This window comes from Osmerus eperlanus, chromosome 18 (genome assembly GCF_963692335.1).
Source record: "Osmerus eperlanus chromosome 18, fOsmEpe2.1, whole genome shotgun sequence".
Taxonomy (NCBI): Eukaryota; Metazoa; Chordata; class Actinopteri; order Osmeriformes; family Osmeridae; genus Osmerus; species Osmerus eperlanus.
Window position 1 is genome coordinate 9490218 of NC_085035.1, and position 18871 is coordinate 9509088.

The window sequence follows — 18871 nt, forward strand, 5'->3', positions numbered from 1 at the left end:
TCTCCAAAGCTCAACTCAAAACATACTATACAGCAGAGCCTAGCACATTTCAACCAATACTTCTTGTCTTCGTTTTCTCTGCAACGTCTGAGTCTGAGGATAGGTGAGATGTCTCCATCTGGTGGTGAAAATCTCAGCTATCCTTGCAAACAAGGCTGCTCCGTTCCTATGGCAACGGCTAACCGAGGACATAAAGCAGTTGTGCCAAAGCCTTATATAGGGCCTTTTGTTGTACTTTTCAAAGCAAGCATTTTTTGAACATGTGTACCCTACAAGTAAAGAATACCTTTGTGCACTGGGCACATCAACACAACAAATACAGTTTTTAAGCAAATAAGGTTTGATGTCGAGGTAGACAGAATCTAATATAAGGTTTTCTATGCCTGATTCATGTTGTAATGTAGGTTTCTGAGTGTTAGAATATATTTCTGACATGTCTTGGTTTTGGCATGTAAGAGCCTCAGCCTGCACCTGCAAAGAGCACGGCAGGCAAGCAGGTGGGTGATTTTCATTCAGATGTGCTCACGATGGATAATTCATTAATTAGTGATTTGGTATGTTTTTCAGTGTGGATGGGAGCCTAGGTTTATTCAGCTCCTCCTCTATTCAGACCGTAGAAATGGAAGGTGTCATGCTTTTAGCAGTGGCATAACATTATTCCCTCTGCATGACCACCAAGACAAAGGGACAAGCTTAGTCCTGTCAGAAAGATTGCTGTCACAAATGGATAGAAAACATGTCCTCCCATTTATTTGTGTCTGCCTGTTTGTGTACGTCCCATCAACTGTTAATGTGCCATCATTTGTCTGTTTTCCCATCCTCTCCCCATGTCTCGTCTCATGTCTCTCTCTCTGACAGTCTGTTGAGAAAGCTTTGCTTGATTAAATTATGAAATGATTAGAAATACAAATAAATAAAAATATTACATTGAACCATAACATATAAGATGGTGATCATAACCTCATAAATCTGAATAGGACACATACACAGGCATGGACACACACACACACGCACGCCTCCTCCTCATCCCTCTGACTGTTGTCATGGAGATGTCATTGATGAACTAAACACATAGATTTCTCAGCCCTGCCCTTGACCCCTCAGCAGTCATTTCAACAGTTTAGTGTACTTAGTTCACTCCTTAAAAGACAAGCCAGACGAGGAAAAACAATAAATTTTTGGTAAGGTGTTGACGTGTGGTCATGAGTATTGTAAAGTGATGAACAATGCATCGTGAACCATCCTAAAAATCCATGAAATGTATCAAGATTATTCAGCCCTCCTTCTCTTCAATGTGATTTTTTTCTCTCTTTCAAAATCTCCCTCACCTTTCTTTTATTTCAGCATCTTGCTCTCTCTCTCTTCACATCAACTGCCCCCTCCACCTCTCCTTGCTGCTGCGCTGCACTACTTGGTTAGGGATTATTGTTTCTCGGAGCTGACAAACGTCACACCTACTGTAGTCTATATCACTCTCTCTCTCTCTCACTTTTCCCATAGGAGCGTACATACACACACTCTCACATCCTTGGCTGAATTTTCTGCCTTCCCCAGTACAGTACTCACACGCAACACCACCCGTGCTGAATGGATATTTGGTTTTCAGCGCTCTTGTAGGAAAAGAAGGGCTGAGCAGAGCACAAGGACTGGTGAGTAACTCGATTTTTGTGATGAGATTGTCTGTGGATGTGCTTCCTATAATTCACATAGCTGATTTTAAGTCACAGGTTTAATCACAATCTTGATGAGAAGAGTGACAATTGTAATGTCCGTAGTAGTGTTTGGAGTCCACATTATCCATCATAATGTCCAGAAAACCCTGTGTGCTTTGATTGCAAGTAAGCTTTATCCTCTCTGTACACAAAAATCTAAGATAGGATATTCTGTGGGGAAACGGACCATAGCATTAAAAGGAATTAACCTAAACTGACGATTATAGAGAATATCTCTCCTAGTCTAGATTTGTGCCTTAGAATGTGGCAAAAACAAAGAATTTGGCTTGGAAGAGCTGACTGGCATCCAGAAGTGAAGCTCTCTCTTTCCATCCATCTCCCTCTGTCGATTTCTACCACTTCTCACCTCTGTGTATGGTTGGCATGAGCTTCAGGAGTGGGATCCAGGGTACTCTTCACTCCTCTGTTTGGTGGGCCCTTCATACATACACACACACGCACGCACACGCTATCTCTTCTAACTGAGCCTGAGTGTTGGAGCTGGGCTCTTCACTCTCAAGTGTAGCCTCTGTGGATCCCCCACAGACAGGTGGAGCATGACAGCACTCTGCTGACAGGACAGAGAGTCAAAGACACACACGGAACTGTTGCCTCACTCCTCCATGGAAACCAGAACAATGCTAATGGAAACAAGTTATAAATACACACAGCTTAGCGTGACCTGTCAGCTACTGTATTTTTCATATCGAGGCATGGTAAGGCCAAGATGAAATAGAATAACGAAAGAGAACAATGTTCAGGAATAAGGGTTTGATCCAACAGAATGCAGGCAGCAATTGTGTATACAGTATTTACGAGCTACCTATTTGAATGGGTTGAATCCTTTCGATTGAAATACTCATTCCCCTCTTGATCTATATTATGCATGTTCTGTTTGTAAAAGTGCCTTTGTTGTAAAGATTTACCCTTGCTACTATTTAACATTCAATACCTAGTATTTGGAAATATAAACTGTTCATAGATATAATATTGGAACAGAAGGAAACTGTGGTTGGCGTTTGTGTTAGACAGTAACCACCAGGGCCGTCGTTAGACACTTTTTACTGGGGCACGTGCCCCAGTAAATCTGCTGTGCCCCAGTAAAATCTAAAGTTTGAGTTTTAACAATTTACTTTATTAGTCAGTGCATTAATTGAGATTGATAATCCCGGAAAAAATAAATGCAGTATCCCAATCAACACTTGTTAAATCAAAGCAGTTTAACCGAAAACACAAACCGATCATCTTATTTTGACTAAAACATATTACATGAAGCTCAAAAAAACAGTTTGCGTTAAAATGAATGCAAAAATGTGCGCTCGCATTAACTATTGATGTCCCTGCCAAAGCTGATATCAAACTTGCATCCCTGAACTGTTGTATAGTGGGTTAAGCAAGGGAGTTTCTATAGCCGAGTAGTGCATTGTGCGCAGCACGCTTGGAAGAAAAAAAATGAATATGAATGGCATATGAATAGGGGCCTGTGCCCCAGTAGATTTTTATGTCTAACAACGCCCCTGGTAACCACCCCACTGATCCTCAGGCTCGAACAACAGAAAGCCTGAGATTAAGAGTGATTCACAGGTTTGAACTGAATGACAAAAACACGTTTTTTAAACAGCACAATATTCACATTTCAGTAAAAAATGAAAAAACATCTTTGGAGAAAATGTTTTTTTTCCTCTGCCCTGAAAAGAGACAAAGGTGCTTTTCCCTCCTTTCCCGCCGCCCACACACCAGACTGTGCTCCTGAGTGTCCTCTGCACTGTTTGTCATATATTCTCAACAGGAAATAAGAGTAATTACTGCTTCTCTATGGTTAAAGCAGACTTGAAGCGACTGAGAGGAGCAGATGTAAAGACACATACAAATATTTGGATCAAACTTGTCGAATAAAATTCTATATGTACTGGGATTCGCAGCTTTTAGTGTACGCACTGAAGCTTATCCACACAAAGACATCAAATGTACTTTCACAGTATTTTGGGGATTTCAATGGTATTATTCCACTTTGGTACAGTATATGTTTCCATTCAGCCTGAGACACGACTACAGTAACTTCAATCTCAGTCTCTGATCGAAAGGGGAGGCAAGGATTAACAGCACAAAGGTCTATAGAAACCAAGTAGAGAAGACAAGAACAGCTTTGAATGGGTTTCTGATACTGTAAAAAGAAACAGTTTATTCAAAATTATTCAGATTATATATATTGGCAAACAGCCCACCTAAGACCTTAACATTTCGATCTCTTAAATCCGATGTAGTTATCTACTGTAAACTTGTGGACAAAGACTAGATTTCAATGACACAAAGTTATTATTTGTTGCCGTTTCTATAGTTGAACTGGTGGATAGCTGTTTTTATGGAACAACTTTAGTTAAAAAGACATTCCTCTCTTTCTCACAGACACCTGTCCAGCGGGAGCAGGTCTTCAAGCAGGGTTCCAAGGCCAGAGACTGGGGCCATGGAGGGGGAGGACGATGTGTCAGGGGCCCCTCACGAGCCAGGTAACCCCCTGCTGCGAGCCGTGTTCCTACGACGCCTGCGTCTCACACGCCTTCTCCTGGAGGGAGGGGCTTACATCAATGAGAGTGATGGGCAGGGCCAGACCCCCCTAATGGTGGCCTGCAGGACCCAGCACGTCGATGCACAGAGTGCCAGCCGGGACAAGTTGGTTCAGTATCTGCTGGAAAGAGGAGCCGACCTCAACATTCAGGACAAATCGGGTCGGACGGCCCTCATGCATGCCTGCAGGGGGCAGGCCGGGGCCGCGGTGGTGTCCTTGCTCCTGGCCAGTGGTGCAGACCCAGGCCTGGAGGATCATTCTGGAAGCTCAGCACTGCTCTATGCAGTTACTGCTGGGGACCAAGAGGTTCTGAAGCTGCTGCTGGACACCTGCAAGGCCAAGGGAAAGGAGGTGATCATCATCACCACGGACACGTTCCCCTGTGGGAAGCCAAGGGCCAGGCAGTACCTCAACGTACCCCCTCTTGCTCCCCTGGATCAGGGGGATGGGCTGCACCCCTCCTCAGCTGCACCTCCCTGTGCATCTCCCTCAGAGATCCAGCTCCTCACCTCCCCTCCATGTTCCTCTTCTTCCTCCTCCACTGGTGGCCCTCGCCAAGTTTTCTCTTTCAAGCAGAGTATGTGCTCTGGGTCGGGGGGCATGAGTTCCCAACCTTCCTCCCCTTCCAGTGCAAGAGGCCTGGCCAGGTTGGACAGACTGCAACAGCCTCTCCAGAGGCTGAACTCGGAGCCCTGGCTAAGGATCCCTGCCTCCCTGCTGGTCCGTCAGCCCAGCTTAGCCCCTTCATCAACAGAAGACCTCCGAGATGTGGAAGAGGATCTCTCAGTCAGGATCAACTGGCTGGGTTTGAACACTGAAGAATACGACAAAAGAATCCCCCACAGGTGTAGCTGCAGTACCGACCAGAACAAGATCATCAACACTAACACTGAGGACAAAGTGGGGGAAACTGGGGGGCCACTGCGCCGAAAGTTATACATCTCAAGTCTCTTCTCCTCTCACTCTGCCTCCCACCCAAACCTCCACTCACACAGTCTCCACTCAGGCCAGGGATCCCCATCCTCCTCCACCTCCATTGGGGGGAGAGACTCTGGCTGCCCCCTCCCCAGTCTGGCTGTGTCCAGCTTGCGAAACATCATCCAGAGACGACACCTTGGGGCTGATCACTATAGCTCCGACCCTCAGCTGGCCAGTGGCTTTCCTGAGGAGGGCAGAGCCCCTCTGGGGAGCAGGAAGCTGGTCATGTCACGTTCCTCAACTTTGCTGGGCTCCAGGGAATCTCTAGAAGCCCCAGTCCTAACCAGAAGAGCCCTCTCTGGGCTGGAGCGCAGGGGCTCTGGGGCCCTTCAACTGGACCACATCTCCCAGACGAGGCCCAGCTGCCTGCCCCCACTATTCCCTCATCATCACCACTCTCCAATCCCCAACATCTCTGGGTTGGGCTCCAACCCCAGCCCAGGAAGTAGGGCTGTCTGCGGAGCAGTAGCAGGCCTGAAGACCCTGCTACCTTCGGCTCCTCCTGGCCTCCCAAAAGAGCTGAAGACCAGGAGAATGCTGCTGAGGAGACACTCGATGCAGACAGAGCAGATCAAGCACCTGGGTGACTTTGACGGGATCTTTGGTCATTGAGGGGCTGTTGTGGACAGACTTGGAACAGTGCATTCATCCATCTGTCTCGTTTAGTCACTTGTCAGTTATGCCAACGCTAATGATTGCAACCCAGGTTTTTAGTGAAGGCACGTATGTGCCTATCGACACAAGGATGGCAATTTCCATCTCATATGGGTGGTAAAGTTGTGAGTTACAGTGCGTTTACACTGCAACGAGCGAATTGCTTGCCATCGCTCGCCTTCCCACAGTTCACCACGTGCGGGGGCGTATCAAACAGATTCATGTAGAATTGTAGTTCTCTGTTGTAGTTGTCATGGCCAAGTGTGCACTTGGGTTTACGTACTCGCAACATCGATCAAAATACAACTTGTATACAAAATACAAAACTGTTTAATAGACATACACGTTAAAATGTGTAAAAACGTTTCATTTTATTACTCAAAGTCTCTGCTAATCTGTCGATACGACCAGGGAGTTCCAGCCGGGCTACTACTGTACTAGTATAGCGTTAGTTACCAGAACAAAGTTACGTAACTAATGTGACCAGAGACTGAATTTGAAAGTACAAAAAACCCACCAGGAGCACCGACAACGTCGGCAAACCTGCGCCTGGCCTCATTCTTTTTATTAATGTCTTTGTACAAATACAGAGACGTATCGTACAGGACTGGATATGCAGCCACTCAGGTGATTAGTTTCTCCTCCATCTTAAATACTGAAAACTAAAAAAGTTTACCATGGTTGCTACGTTACGAGAAACAAGAAAAACCCGCTCCTCATTTGCATAAAGTTGAGAAAATCGCAACTCGATCGCGTCGCTACCCATAACGGTGCGTTAAACGCCCGTTACACTGTTAAGCCCGGCTGGAACTCCCTGGTCGTATCGACAGATTAGCAGAGACTTTGAGTACTACTATAATAAAACGTTTTTACACATGTCAACGTGTATGTCTATTAAACAGTTTTGTATTTTGTATACAAGTTGTATTTTGATCGATGTTGCGAGTACGTAAACCCAAGTCTGCACACTTGGCCATGACAACTACAACAGTGACTTTAGAGAACTACAATTCTACATTAATCTGTTTGATACGCCCCCGCGCGTGGTGAACTGTGGGAAGGCGAGCGATGGCAAGCGATTCGCGTCGCTGCAGTGTAAACGCACTGTAAACGCACCGTTATGCTTAACTTTTAAGTATATTGTATGAAAAATATATATCCTAATACTAAGAATGAGACACCTTATTCCAGGTACACTATATAATTTACCTGGGTCTGTAATACCCTTCCTGTTTTTGCTAGAGATTTACTCTAGTCGTGTCCTGTGTGAATTTGCAGCTTCTGCTTTGCCATTGTTTGTTAAAGGATTAGATATTAAGAAGGAACTGGTGTAAAAAATTTATTTTGATTGAAAATTCAATAAAAATCAAAAAAGTTGTATTTTCTCTATTCTATAAAAGAAATAACATTACACTTTTATACAATCAAATTCATTTAAAAACATTTATGGACTATATTGTATTGTAGAATTCGCCAGAATTTATAGGCGACAACAAAACTTACACAAACAGACCAACTTGGAGACCTTGACGAACATCACAGCACAGTATATTCACATATTTACAACTGTCAATCCATTCTGCTTAAAAGTAAAAAAGTATCATAGAATACAAACAAGTAACAAGGACTTTGGTGATGTTGGTGATAGTTAAAACAATTCAGGATCCAAGTCATACCGAGTCTGGCACTTACGATTCACTCAAAAGATTCAGACAAATTACAGTGTTGGAAGAGACCGAATAAATACAGTTAAGTATGCATAGAAGAAAAGGGTCAACTATTACCTAATGTCTGAGTTTAAAAAATACAAAACAGTGGCATAGTACACAAAACATACAATTATGTCCACTCCCATAACCCTCTGTCATGCAGAAATCTCACCAGTCATGGATTCGGAAGGACAGGGATAGCTTTTCAGAATGGAATAGCTTATCCAGAATCCGTTTAGCATACAGTGCTTGATGGGCAGACTCTCTTGCTGCAAATGAATCCTCCAAGATGATTCAACAGTGAGTGTGGTAAGGGATGACCTTGGGTGAAGCGATGTCTTTCAGGCCCCACGACTGTAGTCGCTCACCATCCTCTTGATGTGGGAGAGCTTGGCCTTCAGGTACTTACATCGACGCTTCTTCATCTGGTAATCTGCCGACTGGGCGAGAGGAGGAACATTAGCCTTCTGCGCTTGTCTGAAGCAGCTGAGATACGGCTTGGTACATGACAACGGTAGTTTAGGGTAAACACGAGGATAGAGAGGATTTAATAAATCAGTCATTAGCAGCATGCATGAGAGGATACACTAAAATGCCTGCTTTGCATCTCTGTCTCTAAGAGGTAATGGTGTGAAACTAAACAAACAATAGAGGGAGTGAAATACATTGATGACTTGAAAAGAGCTTGTCTTCTGCACAACAGTGGATGCATACCCTTTTGAGGTCTTTCAGTCTGTTGTACTCATCCATGGCATCCTGTAGATACAAATAAATTACATAAAATAAAAAATAGCTGAACGTTCGTGACCCAAACTTCTCTGGCTTTTCCAGCTATTTTTATTAGCTTTTTCATCCGTTAGGAGGAAACCCTGCACCCAAACTCCACCCCTAAACCAGCGTCGGAAATACACGAGGGCAAAACCGCCCCTATGAAATATAATTTTGCCCCTGATATCACTAGGAGAGGGGCAAAAAATGCCCCCATAATTTCCTCTAATAATAATGATAATTTAATTAACTTTTCAAAAACATCGTAGCCTATATAACCCGGTCCAGTTGCCGTAGAATGTTTTAGATTTTTGCCTTTACTGATGTTGCGTGTGCCTAAAGAACCGAACGTTCTAAAAATATATACTTTTTTTTACGCTTCTTAAATTAGACCTGTGACTGCAAGTGTGAGGAGTAATGAGGATCAGCAAACAGTCTCCGTCACCATCTCAGGTTCCAAAGATGAAATTCACTCACCCAGCGACCATTAAAAAATTTAAGCTAGATTGGCTTGGGGTGGAGGGAGACGATGCCAAGAAAAATACCCGATTTCGGCCACAATTGTCCCCGAAAAAATATGTAAATTTCCTACCCTGCCCTAAACCCAAAGCATTTCTTGTACCTAGAGAATTACTTGTTAATAGATTTCCATGAATGTTTTAAGCGAGTCATGTCATTCTGCTCACCAGGAACTGGGGGCTGCCTTCCTGCAGGTCATCCAGTTCTCGGTCCACGTCTGACAGGTTCTTATTGATGACGTCCAGGTCTGCTTGCAGGTCCTTGTACTCCTGGTGATCCCGGTCAAACTCGTGCTTGTAGTTGATACGTTCCTGCTCACTGGTTATGGGTGGGAACTCACTAACGGTGTCACCCAGGGAAGGAAAATTACACAAAAAGGTACATGTGAGTTTAGGAAGAGGGAGGGGAGAGATGCCAGTTCAGCATCGGAGGAAATGCATTTTCTGCAACGGCATTCTTAAGCACAATGCAGATAAATGTGATCCGAGGTGAGAGAATGACTGGGACTCAGGGGTTCAGTGTACCTGTCAAAGTCATTGTCATCCAGCTCATCTCCAGATGAGGCATAGTCTGTGTCTGGCTCCTGTCCATTGGCGCGGCGAGGTCGTCTAGCCCGCTTCTTTTTGGGCCTCCCCGCCGAGCTGGCCAATTCTGAGCTACTGCTGTAGGGGGCGCTGCTGCGTGAAGGCATGAGATACTCTACAGGGGGCCTGTGGAAAGAGAGAGAGAGAGACTTGTAAAAGGCTCCATATATCACTATAGCCTTCTAGGCTTGTATAAGGCTATAATGTTGTGTAGTGGTCACAAATGTAACTAGTACTGGACTATCAACAATGAATGTAGACAAAGTAGTTCATAGACAAACTAGTCATGGCTGGTGTTGAAAAAAACACTTGACTTAAGGAAGTTGTTTTGCTTCGAGTTTCTGTGAGGAGATAAGCCATGACTCAATTACATGATTGTGCAAGAAGAAGCAAACATCTGAAGAGTCTATATAACTCAGTCTTTGTGACAAATCAATTGTGACTTCTTAATAACAGGGATCTCCTCCTGCTCCTCTCTCCCAAATTGGTGATCTTACTCCTCACTGAACAAAAACAAGCACAGCCAAAACCTCTCTGAAGATCTCAGTCAGATTATCTAGGAAAAATGTGAACATCCCCATTCCTAAACAAATCATCATATCAAGTTTCCTGTTTCACTGGCATTGGAGTCGCTTTACAATGGTAGGGCATTTAAAAAGATGGCTTTTGGACTGCCGGGAAATTGGCAGCATTTTTAGAATGGTCTTCTTTCACTGGAAGATAGTAACAAACACCCCATCCACTCCCTTCTCATCTCTTCTTCACCAAGGTTTATATGGTAGAACTGGAATGGGGAATACTTACTTTCCAACTCGTTTTAGCTTCCACAGTAAGTACACAAAAGTAAAAAAGATGGCAGTGAATAATTCATTTAACCCGTTATCTTCCCAAGACAATTCCAGTCACTTGATCAGGTTCTCAATCAATCCCATATAATGAATTGCTACTTTTGGGACCAAGGCACTGAGACGCAATTAAAATGAAGGGATGCACCAAGGCAACGACGACCTCTCAAATTCACAAACACAGATTTAGCTTAATGCATAACTCATGGAGTTGTGCTTAGCCTTCTAGCTAATTAACATGTGATAAGGTACATCTGTCGGTTGTACAACTGCAGTCATGTGGCGAGTTACTCATTTGCGGAGCCGCCTAATATATCTGGGGCTGTCTCTGTGGGACAGATCTGCCCTAACTGCTTCTGAGCGGACAAACTTCTCAGAGAACCATCTCTCTTCATGGAACACTCAGTTCTGCACGCCAGCAAGCTCTGGCATGCTCACTCAAACTGCAGATCAGCTAGTGACTTGCCATTTCTTAGCACTGCTATGTACTGTACCGTACAGGCTAACCTGTACCTGACCCAAAAGTGCGTCAAAAGCTGGTGTGTAGTGGGTCGCAGACGTGTGCTTTGGCTCTGTCCCCAAAATGGACGGACATCGCCCGCCCCACCCCCGGTCGTGACTTAATGACTGAGGACAAAAGTGGGTCATGAGGTTAGACCAGTTGAGGAACACTGGTATAGACATAGCATAGCTTTTTTTGCACTGTTCCCAACAGGGAAACTTCTTTCTATAAAGCCCTGTCTGTTTGTGTGTGTACTCACTCAGGACTGATGGGTGGTTTGTCGCAGTCTGTGCTGTTGTCATCCAGGTGGCTCCTGGAACCCCCAAACTTCATAGGGAAGTCAGCCACTATACCCTCATCAGGGACACCTGACACATTGTTCACCTGTGGAAAGACCAAAACAGAAGGGTTGTTTATGTCTACTTGTTTATTTCTACATTGTTTTACTTAAAATAAATTTGAAAAAGGGTTCCCACATGAATGTAACTTTGAGCTTGAAATCAGAGGAATCTTTCAGTTAATTATTATTACTAACATTTCGTCTCGCCACACCACTATTGGTGAGATAACCAACATAGTAACACTGTAACTTGAACTTGTGGGAAGTTATGTCCCACAAGTTGTTTGACAAATGTCCTTTGTCAAACAAAGGACATTTGCTAAATTCTTCCACCCAGGGATGCCTCTATAGGACTGACACTTCGGAACATTTTGTTTTCACAACATAACAATAATCTAATGAGTTGTGGGAGGCAACAAGCCTTGCAGTAACCCTGCTTCAGCAGTTTCCAGAGTGTTTGATAGCTGGCAGTCTGTATACTTTTAATACTGGTCCGACCAGTTAATCTTCTTCCAGGAACTTAAATACCAGAAATGAGCATACCAAAACAAAGCTTTGAATCACTCCTAATTTTTGACAAAATACAGTATCCATGCCCAACTTTTGTCAATCATGACTTTGGTACTTTCCCAGAGGGAAGATGGTCCTAAAAATTGTTCAGACACTGATTCTTTGTTTATAAATCTTTCAGATTAAATGCATTGTCCTGTGTAAGGTAATGCAGTATAGAAAAAGATAATTAACCTCATACTTGCTCTTGTGGATGTCCATCCGCCATTTGACAGATTGAGTAAGAGTGAAACCACATGACCCACACCCCCCACCCCCTACAGCAACACACACATTCTAAACCACACCCAGAAACTGAGAGCACAACTCCAGTTATCCTCCCCCACTGCTATAGACCAGAGACTGGCTAAACGAGTTCAACCACTTCAGCTCTGACCTGCTTCTACTGCACTCCACAAGCAGACAAACGGTCTAACCTAACCTTAGCAGGAGGCTGCCCTGATCGCACCTTACACAGAACAGTCACAGGATACTGTCCCTACACTCCTGTCCCCTCTCACTCACCCAAGCCTCTACATCCTGGGGCGGGGCTTCCTCATTGATGACCTTAACTCTCTTCCATAGGATGTTCTCCTTGCCGAAGTTTCGGATCTTCTGACGAGTCTTCAGACCAAACACCATCATGATGATCAGAGCGGCTGTAATTAGGAACCCAAACACCACAGCAATCGCCTAGAAGAGGATGTGGAGATGGGCCAAGGAGTTACACGGCATATACAATTACTTACCACACAGATAAAAAGAATTATCGATTTGACAATTAATGGGGGCCCATCCCACTCACCTCTTGTGGTTCCACAACACAGTAGTGGTAGAGGTACTGGTTGACAAACATCGCGTTTGACTGTGGTTGCTGGTATTGGGCACACAGGCCAGCAATTTGGGCCCCGTAGACAGAGTTAGACGACTGGGCCATGGGGTTCACGGCCACCAGGTACACTATAGTGGCTATAAACATCAGCAGAGCCAGGATGGCACACACGATCACTATAGACAGGTAGAACCTTCTGGACTCTGACAGGTTCTGCCGGGACACTATGATGATGAAGAAGACCAAGGCTGCGATGAATGTGAAGGCCGCTATGGCGATCATGAAGCCTTTGCCTGACCGTGGGTCATTATAGTTGCCTCCGAGTGAACCATAACCATAACCGTTGTTAGCTCCATATCCTCCACCGCCAAAGCTGCTGTAACCTCCTCCACCTCCATAACCACCTCCTCCCCCATAACTACCACCTCCCCCGATACCACCCCCAAACCCGCCAAGCGCTCCCTGGGAGTCATAGGCAAGTGTAGAGGCCACGCATGCGAAAACACCCACACTCAGCACAACAACAATGATGGCCATGATCTTGATGATTCCAGGAGGAGACGCCCAGCGGTAGAAGTGCTGGAACTCATCGTCTGCGTAGAAGGAGTAGGCCTGCTGAGGTTGCTCTTCACTACGCAGACACACAGGGAAGACAAATTCCTTTCATGTTTCTGTGCAAATTATACTTAAAACGGACACAGTTAGGTCAAACAAAGGCTTAGGGTTATGCTTTAGCATTGGTGTGGACAAAAAAAAGTAGCACCATGTACACCAACACTACTCCTGCTCTGTGGTGAATAATTGGATAGGAAGTTTCGGTGGTCTATTGAAATTGACAAAAGCTGATACTTTACAATAACAGAATCATGCAGGACACACAAAGAAAAGAATACTATGTTAAGGTAAACAAACTCACAATTCATGCTCTGACTGGTAGGGAGGTGGACTCCCGTAGGGCTTTGAAGACATTTTTCAGTCCTCAGAGGCTCTTGAATTTCTGTTGGAAGACAGAATAGTGTTAAGAAAATACAGAGGCATTAAATCAATGACGTAGCCTACTGTTGTGTTAAAATATGCCCCGCTATCTGCTAATGCTTTTGGTTTGTTTAGAAAGTAAAAGCACTCTCCAATGCCATACACCATTTAAATATTTGATTAGAATGGCCTTCTAATTAAAGAGTAATTTAACTTTGGCAAGAATAATTCAACGGCAAATATCCAACGACAGTTGCTTGATCAACAAACAAATGTTGTAATTTTGGTACACAGGTGTACAAAGCACACTATTGAAAGGAACACAAAATGCAATCCAATCACAGTTCGAATCAAATTGCACGTATTTTACAATGGAGAAACAAAACACTCACCTGTTTGAGAAACGTTGCAGGCAAAGACACTTCGACGTTCATAAATACAAGCAACACCACACCTAGTTTAGGTGAGCGCGTCATCATAGCTTTCCCCCGCCCATTTATTTAAAATGCTGTAATTGGTTGGTTGGTTTGGTTTCTAATTTCACCATCTCCAACCTGGGGGGTATTCGTCGTAGCTCGCTAAGCGGTTTAGCGAGCTAATTTTCAGGCTAAGATAAAAAACGCCCCTCTTTTTGGTTCGTGGAAGCAACTTTCGATAAATCACCATAGTAACATCAATTAGCACTAACCTGCTCCAGAGCAGGCTAACGTAAGTGTAGCTGGATAAGCTTGCCACACCCCCAGAAAATAACATGGCAGCTCCCTTTTTGAGAGACCCAGTTGACCAAGGAGCTATATTTTAGTTCGATTAGCTTTCCATACCAATAGAGTTCTTCGCGATTGCCAAGATCCTTTATTTCACACGGATCCTTTATTTCTTGTTTGAGCGATATCGATTCAGCCGACATGGACTCATTTATTTGAAAGACCTTCTCGGGCCGTACATTGCAAATATCATACGCCGCAGCAAGCTATATGCTTTATTATGAGCTTATGCTGCTGTATGTGAATATGTAACGCTATGTTTTACGAAATGTCTTGTCTTATCTGTTGTGCCTGTGCTTTTTATATGTTTCACTGTGGGAGAGTGGGAAACGTCATATCGATTCCTTTTTATGTCTTGACATGTGAAGAAATTGAAAATAAAGCTACTACTTGAAACTTTAACTGTGCTTCAGACTGCATAGCCTTGAGTTTTTTTGCGTCAGGTAGGCTATAGGCTACATTTTTATACAGTATAGGCGATCCAGAAAACATTGGCAAAGCCGCAGCATGCGTTGCTGTAAGAAAAGTGTACTTGGCGCTTAACCAGCTGATGAATCAATTCATCATATTCCCTGGCAATGTCCCAGTCAATGACATCAAAGAGGGATTTACACATATGCCTACATGCATATACACATATATAGTACATGATATAAGCGCAGTAGCCTAAATATATCCTCATAATTGTCTATGAATTCGTATCAATTAGATACTCTTTGGCCTTGTTTTTATCTAGCCTACTTATTCTGAAAGAGTTGAGATCATTATTTTCGCTAGCAAGATCTCATTCGATTATTAATTTCCATTAAGCCTATACCAGCAGGCACAATTAAAGAAATGTGATCTGATTGATTGGGGCAATGAGGCACTTAAGATGAGCCTATACATTTCCCCAAAACTTTCGCATTTAGCTTATCGGCAATTTTTTCCCAAGCTGCTTGTCTTGCTCTGGCAGCGGTGGCGGTGTTTGACTTAGCCATGATAATATGCTTATTGTATATAGAGACTCATTATAATAGTTTGCTCGGATGGCGAGAATAGATCACCGCTCTCTCTTTCTATGGAAGCAAATTGTTACCAAAATTCAAATGAAAATGCATTTCCAGAAATGCATTTGCATTTTAAGAATGTGGCTGCATTATTTGACTCATAAATGAAATTAGTAATCAATCATCCTATTTGCATTTTAATTTTCTTCTTCAAGAGTGCTCAATCTTTCACTTAATTAAAATGAAAAAGAAATAGACATTTGAGATTTAATTTTCAAAACATGCCCCAGTAAATAGATACCAAAATTCAATTTGAAATGTAAAATTTGAAAATTAAAATGCATTTCCAGAAATGCATTTTCATTTTAAGAACGTGGCTGCAAAATCGTGACCACAATTCAAATTCAAATGCATTTCCAGAAATGCATTATCATTTTAAGAACGTGGCTGCAAAATCGTGACCACAATTCAAATTCAAATGCATTTCCAGAAATGCATTTTCATTTTAAGAACGTGGCTGTAAAATCCTGACCACAATTCAAATTCAAATGCATTTGCAGAAATGCAAAATGAACGAAAAAGCATTCTGATCGGCGCAGCAGAGTGACGTCAGTAGCCGCTCTTCTTCAGCTCCCTGCTGACCGAGCTATCCATCTTGTTCGGTAGGGGGCGGTGTGTGCACATCTGCATTGCATTACATTGCAAATGTGCCGGGAAATTGATTGAATTGCCGGGTCTTTAGAGCAGCGTTCCCCAACCGGTGCCCACCGGTCCGCGGACCGGTACCGGTCCGTGGGTCATTTCGTAGCGGGCCGCACAAAAAAGAATTAATAACATTATTTCCTTTTAATTGATTATCAGAGTCTGAAAGACGTTTTATTCTGAAAAATGACCTGATTCTCTCATTCTCCGTGGGCCTTTTCCCCTGAGCAAAAAAGCTCTGCAAAGACGTGTGTTTATTCATTTTTTAGCAAGTTTGTGGGCTTTATTGAACGGTATCATGCGCGTCTCTTCCTCTTGACACATGACAAGTGATAGTTACCACTCAATGAAGCCTGTTTGAGACAACAACTCTATCGGTGTTTTGGATGAAGGCTATCCTGAGATCGCCACTAAAGCACTGAAAACCCTGCTTCCATTTCCAACATCAAGCGGGATTTTCTGCCGTGACAGCAATCAAACAAAATTTTGGAATAGACCTGAACTGGATATAAGGAACGCACTTCGGGTGTCACTGTCGTAGCTTATAGTCACACACAACAGTGGGACTGACACATCGAAAGCTAGCTAGTAACAATATAACGATGGAAAACCAGGCTAAGAAACTTAAAGATGGGTCAATTGAAAAAACGGCTGTTTATTTTACATAAAACTCAAACTATTTTTCGCTCAAATCAGCTAAACTATTTTTCTTGCGAGCTCCGCACGCTCGCATTAGGTGTGGAAGTCACTAACTAGGATCACATCAAACCCAGAATGTACATGCATTAGCAGCGCAGCTGTCCAGGGCCTATCTTTCCTCCCAGTCCGTTCTGCCGGTCCGTGAAAAAATATGTCTTACATGAAAGCGGTCCGTGGCGCAAAAAAGGTTGGGGACCGCTGCTTTAGAGGACGCATCACAGACCATGGCGCTCCCTCAAATTGTGCAAACACTGTTGGAATTAGCTGAACAGGTAGAATCTAATAATATATCTGAGTCTGATGCCCGTGACCGAGTAGAACAAGTCATAGAGAGCTTGGCTGCAGACTCATACGTCACAGATGTACACATTAATAGTAGCTCTGCCACTGTTTTATTCATTGTTTGACATCAAGTTGCTCAGTCTGTGATGCGTCCTCTAAAGACCCGGCAATTCAATCAATTTCCCGGCACAACAACCGAACAAGATGGGTAGCTCGGTCTGCAGGGAGCTGTAGAAGAGCGGTTACTGACGTCACTCTGCTGCGCCGCTCAGAATGCTTTTTCGTTCATTTTGCATTTCTGCAAATGCATTTGAATTTGAATTGTGGTCAGGATTTTACAGCCACGTTCTTAAAATGAAAATGCATTTCTGGAAATGCATTTGAATTTGAATTGTGGTCACGATTTTGCAGCCACGTTCTTGAAAATGAAAATGCATTTCTGGAAATGCATTTGAATTTGAATTGTGGTCACGATTTTGCAGCCACGTTCTTAAAATGAAAATGCATTTCTGGAAATGCATTTTAATTTTCAAATTTTACATTTCAAATTGAATTTTGGTATCTATTTGCTGGGGCATGTTTTGAAAATTAAATCTCAAATGTCTATTTCTTTTTCATTTTAATTAAGTGAAAGATTGAGCACTCTTGAAGAAGAAAATTAAAATGCAAATAGGATGATTGATTACTAATTTCATTTATGAGTCAAATAATGCAGCCACATTCTTAAAATGCAAATGCATTTCTGGAAATGCATTTGCATTTGAATTTTGGTAACGATTTGCTTCCATATCTTTCGTCTTTTCCGCCATCATACCGTTAGAAAATCACGGTTTTGGTGATCGACCTTTCCTGCCTTTTGAAGTAGGACGTGCACGTGCAATTTCCCTGATAAGTTTAGCCTGATTGAAATTAACCACATGATTTGGATGCGGATCAGCCGTTGACGAACCGATATTTGCTGTTCTCACTCATCTCGCTAATGTTAACGGGCTAAAGGGACAATTGATTAACTTAGCTTCAACCCTTACGACGAACGGGGCCCTGACCTGTCCTGTCTACAATGCGCATTGAAAAACATACATGACGTTTATGCATGTAGCATGCAATTTTATGCATGCTACAAAAATCCAATACTACCGATTCCTGGTTCCAAGATGGAAGTCAACATGACAGCAGCGGTGTGATTTCGCTCTGTCAGGTAACTCGGAGGGTTTGAGTTTAACTAACCGATGCAACTCTAAATATTACTAGAAGGCACCATAGATAAGTGACAACATAACAAGGACCTGAATGGCCAAACGGAAAAGCAAAAAGACCTTGAGTCTGGAGAAAACTGACGACACTAACGTTACTCCGAACATGCAGCACATGGATGAAGCTAGCAACAACCCTTTTGACATGCAGGATGTGGATGAAACTAACGGCCAAGAAAAAGATGGTGACTGGTTTGAGGTAAGTCCAGACGCACAATTTGATTCGGAGTGACTCCACTTCCAGATACTCCGTTAAAACCTCCAACAAAAAAAGCAAAATGCGACAACAGAGAGACTGCTGGTATTCTAGAAGCCATCCTTGTGTTATCCGGGAAACATGATGAGACTTTTCGGAAAATCTCCGCTATAGAAAAAACGACGGAGTCAACTTCGAAACAGATAGAAAAGCTAACTTCGACAGTTCAGCAGCTCACTCTGGATGTTAAACACCAGCAACAAACACTAGAAGTTATGAAAAAAGAGATAACTATTACAAACAGAAAATATTACTCTGAAGGCAAACATCGCTGACTGTGAGGGAGGAAGATGGAGAAAATATCAGGAGTAGAATCATCGAAATCCTGTGCAAAGTGGCTCCTAATATTCGTGACAACCTGAAGGAGGGCATCGACATCGTCCATCGTGTTGG

At 43.2% G+C, this 18871-nt stretch overlaps 2 protein-coding genes across 2 annotated transcripts; one reads left to right on the forward strand and one right to left on the reverse strand.

The window, feature by feature from the left end:
• The first annotated feature begins 1430 nt into the window (after positions 1-1430).
• LOC134038730 (ankyrin repeat domain-containing protein 34B-like) lies at positions 1431-6038 on the forward strand. Its single transcript, XM_062484273.1, has 2 exons — positions 1431-1649; positions 4119-6038. The coding sequence occupies exon 2, from the start codon at positions 4177-4179 to the stop codon at positions 5866-5868; it is 1692 nt and encodes a 563-aa protein (XP_062340257.1). The 5' UTR covers positions 1431-1649; positions 4119-4176; the 3' UTR covers positions 5869-6038.
• Positions 6039-7236: 1198 nt separating this feature from the next.
• oclna (occludin a) lies at positions 7237-14001 on the reverse strand. The gene is made up of 9 exons (XM_062484488.1): positions 13926-14001; positions 13475-13555; positions 12532-13189; positions 12252-12419; positions 11097-11221; positions 9431-9616; positions 9074-9245; positions 8334-8375; positions 7237-8059 (listed from the first exon to the last, which is right to left on the reverse strand). Exons 2-9 carry the CDS (start codon positions 13525-13527, stop codon positions 7961-7963), a joined length of 1503 nt encoding a protein of 500 aa, XP_062340472.1. The 5' UTR covers positions 13528-13555; positions 13926-14001; the 3' UTR covers positions 7237-7960.
• Between the last annotated feature and the right edge of the window lie 4870 nt (positions 14002-18871).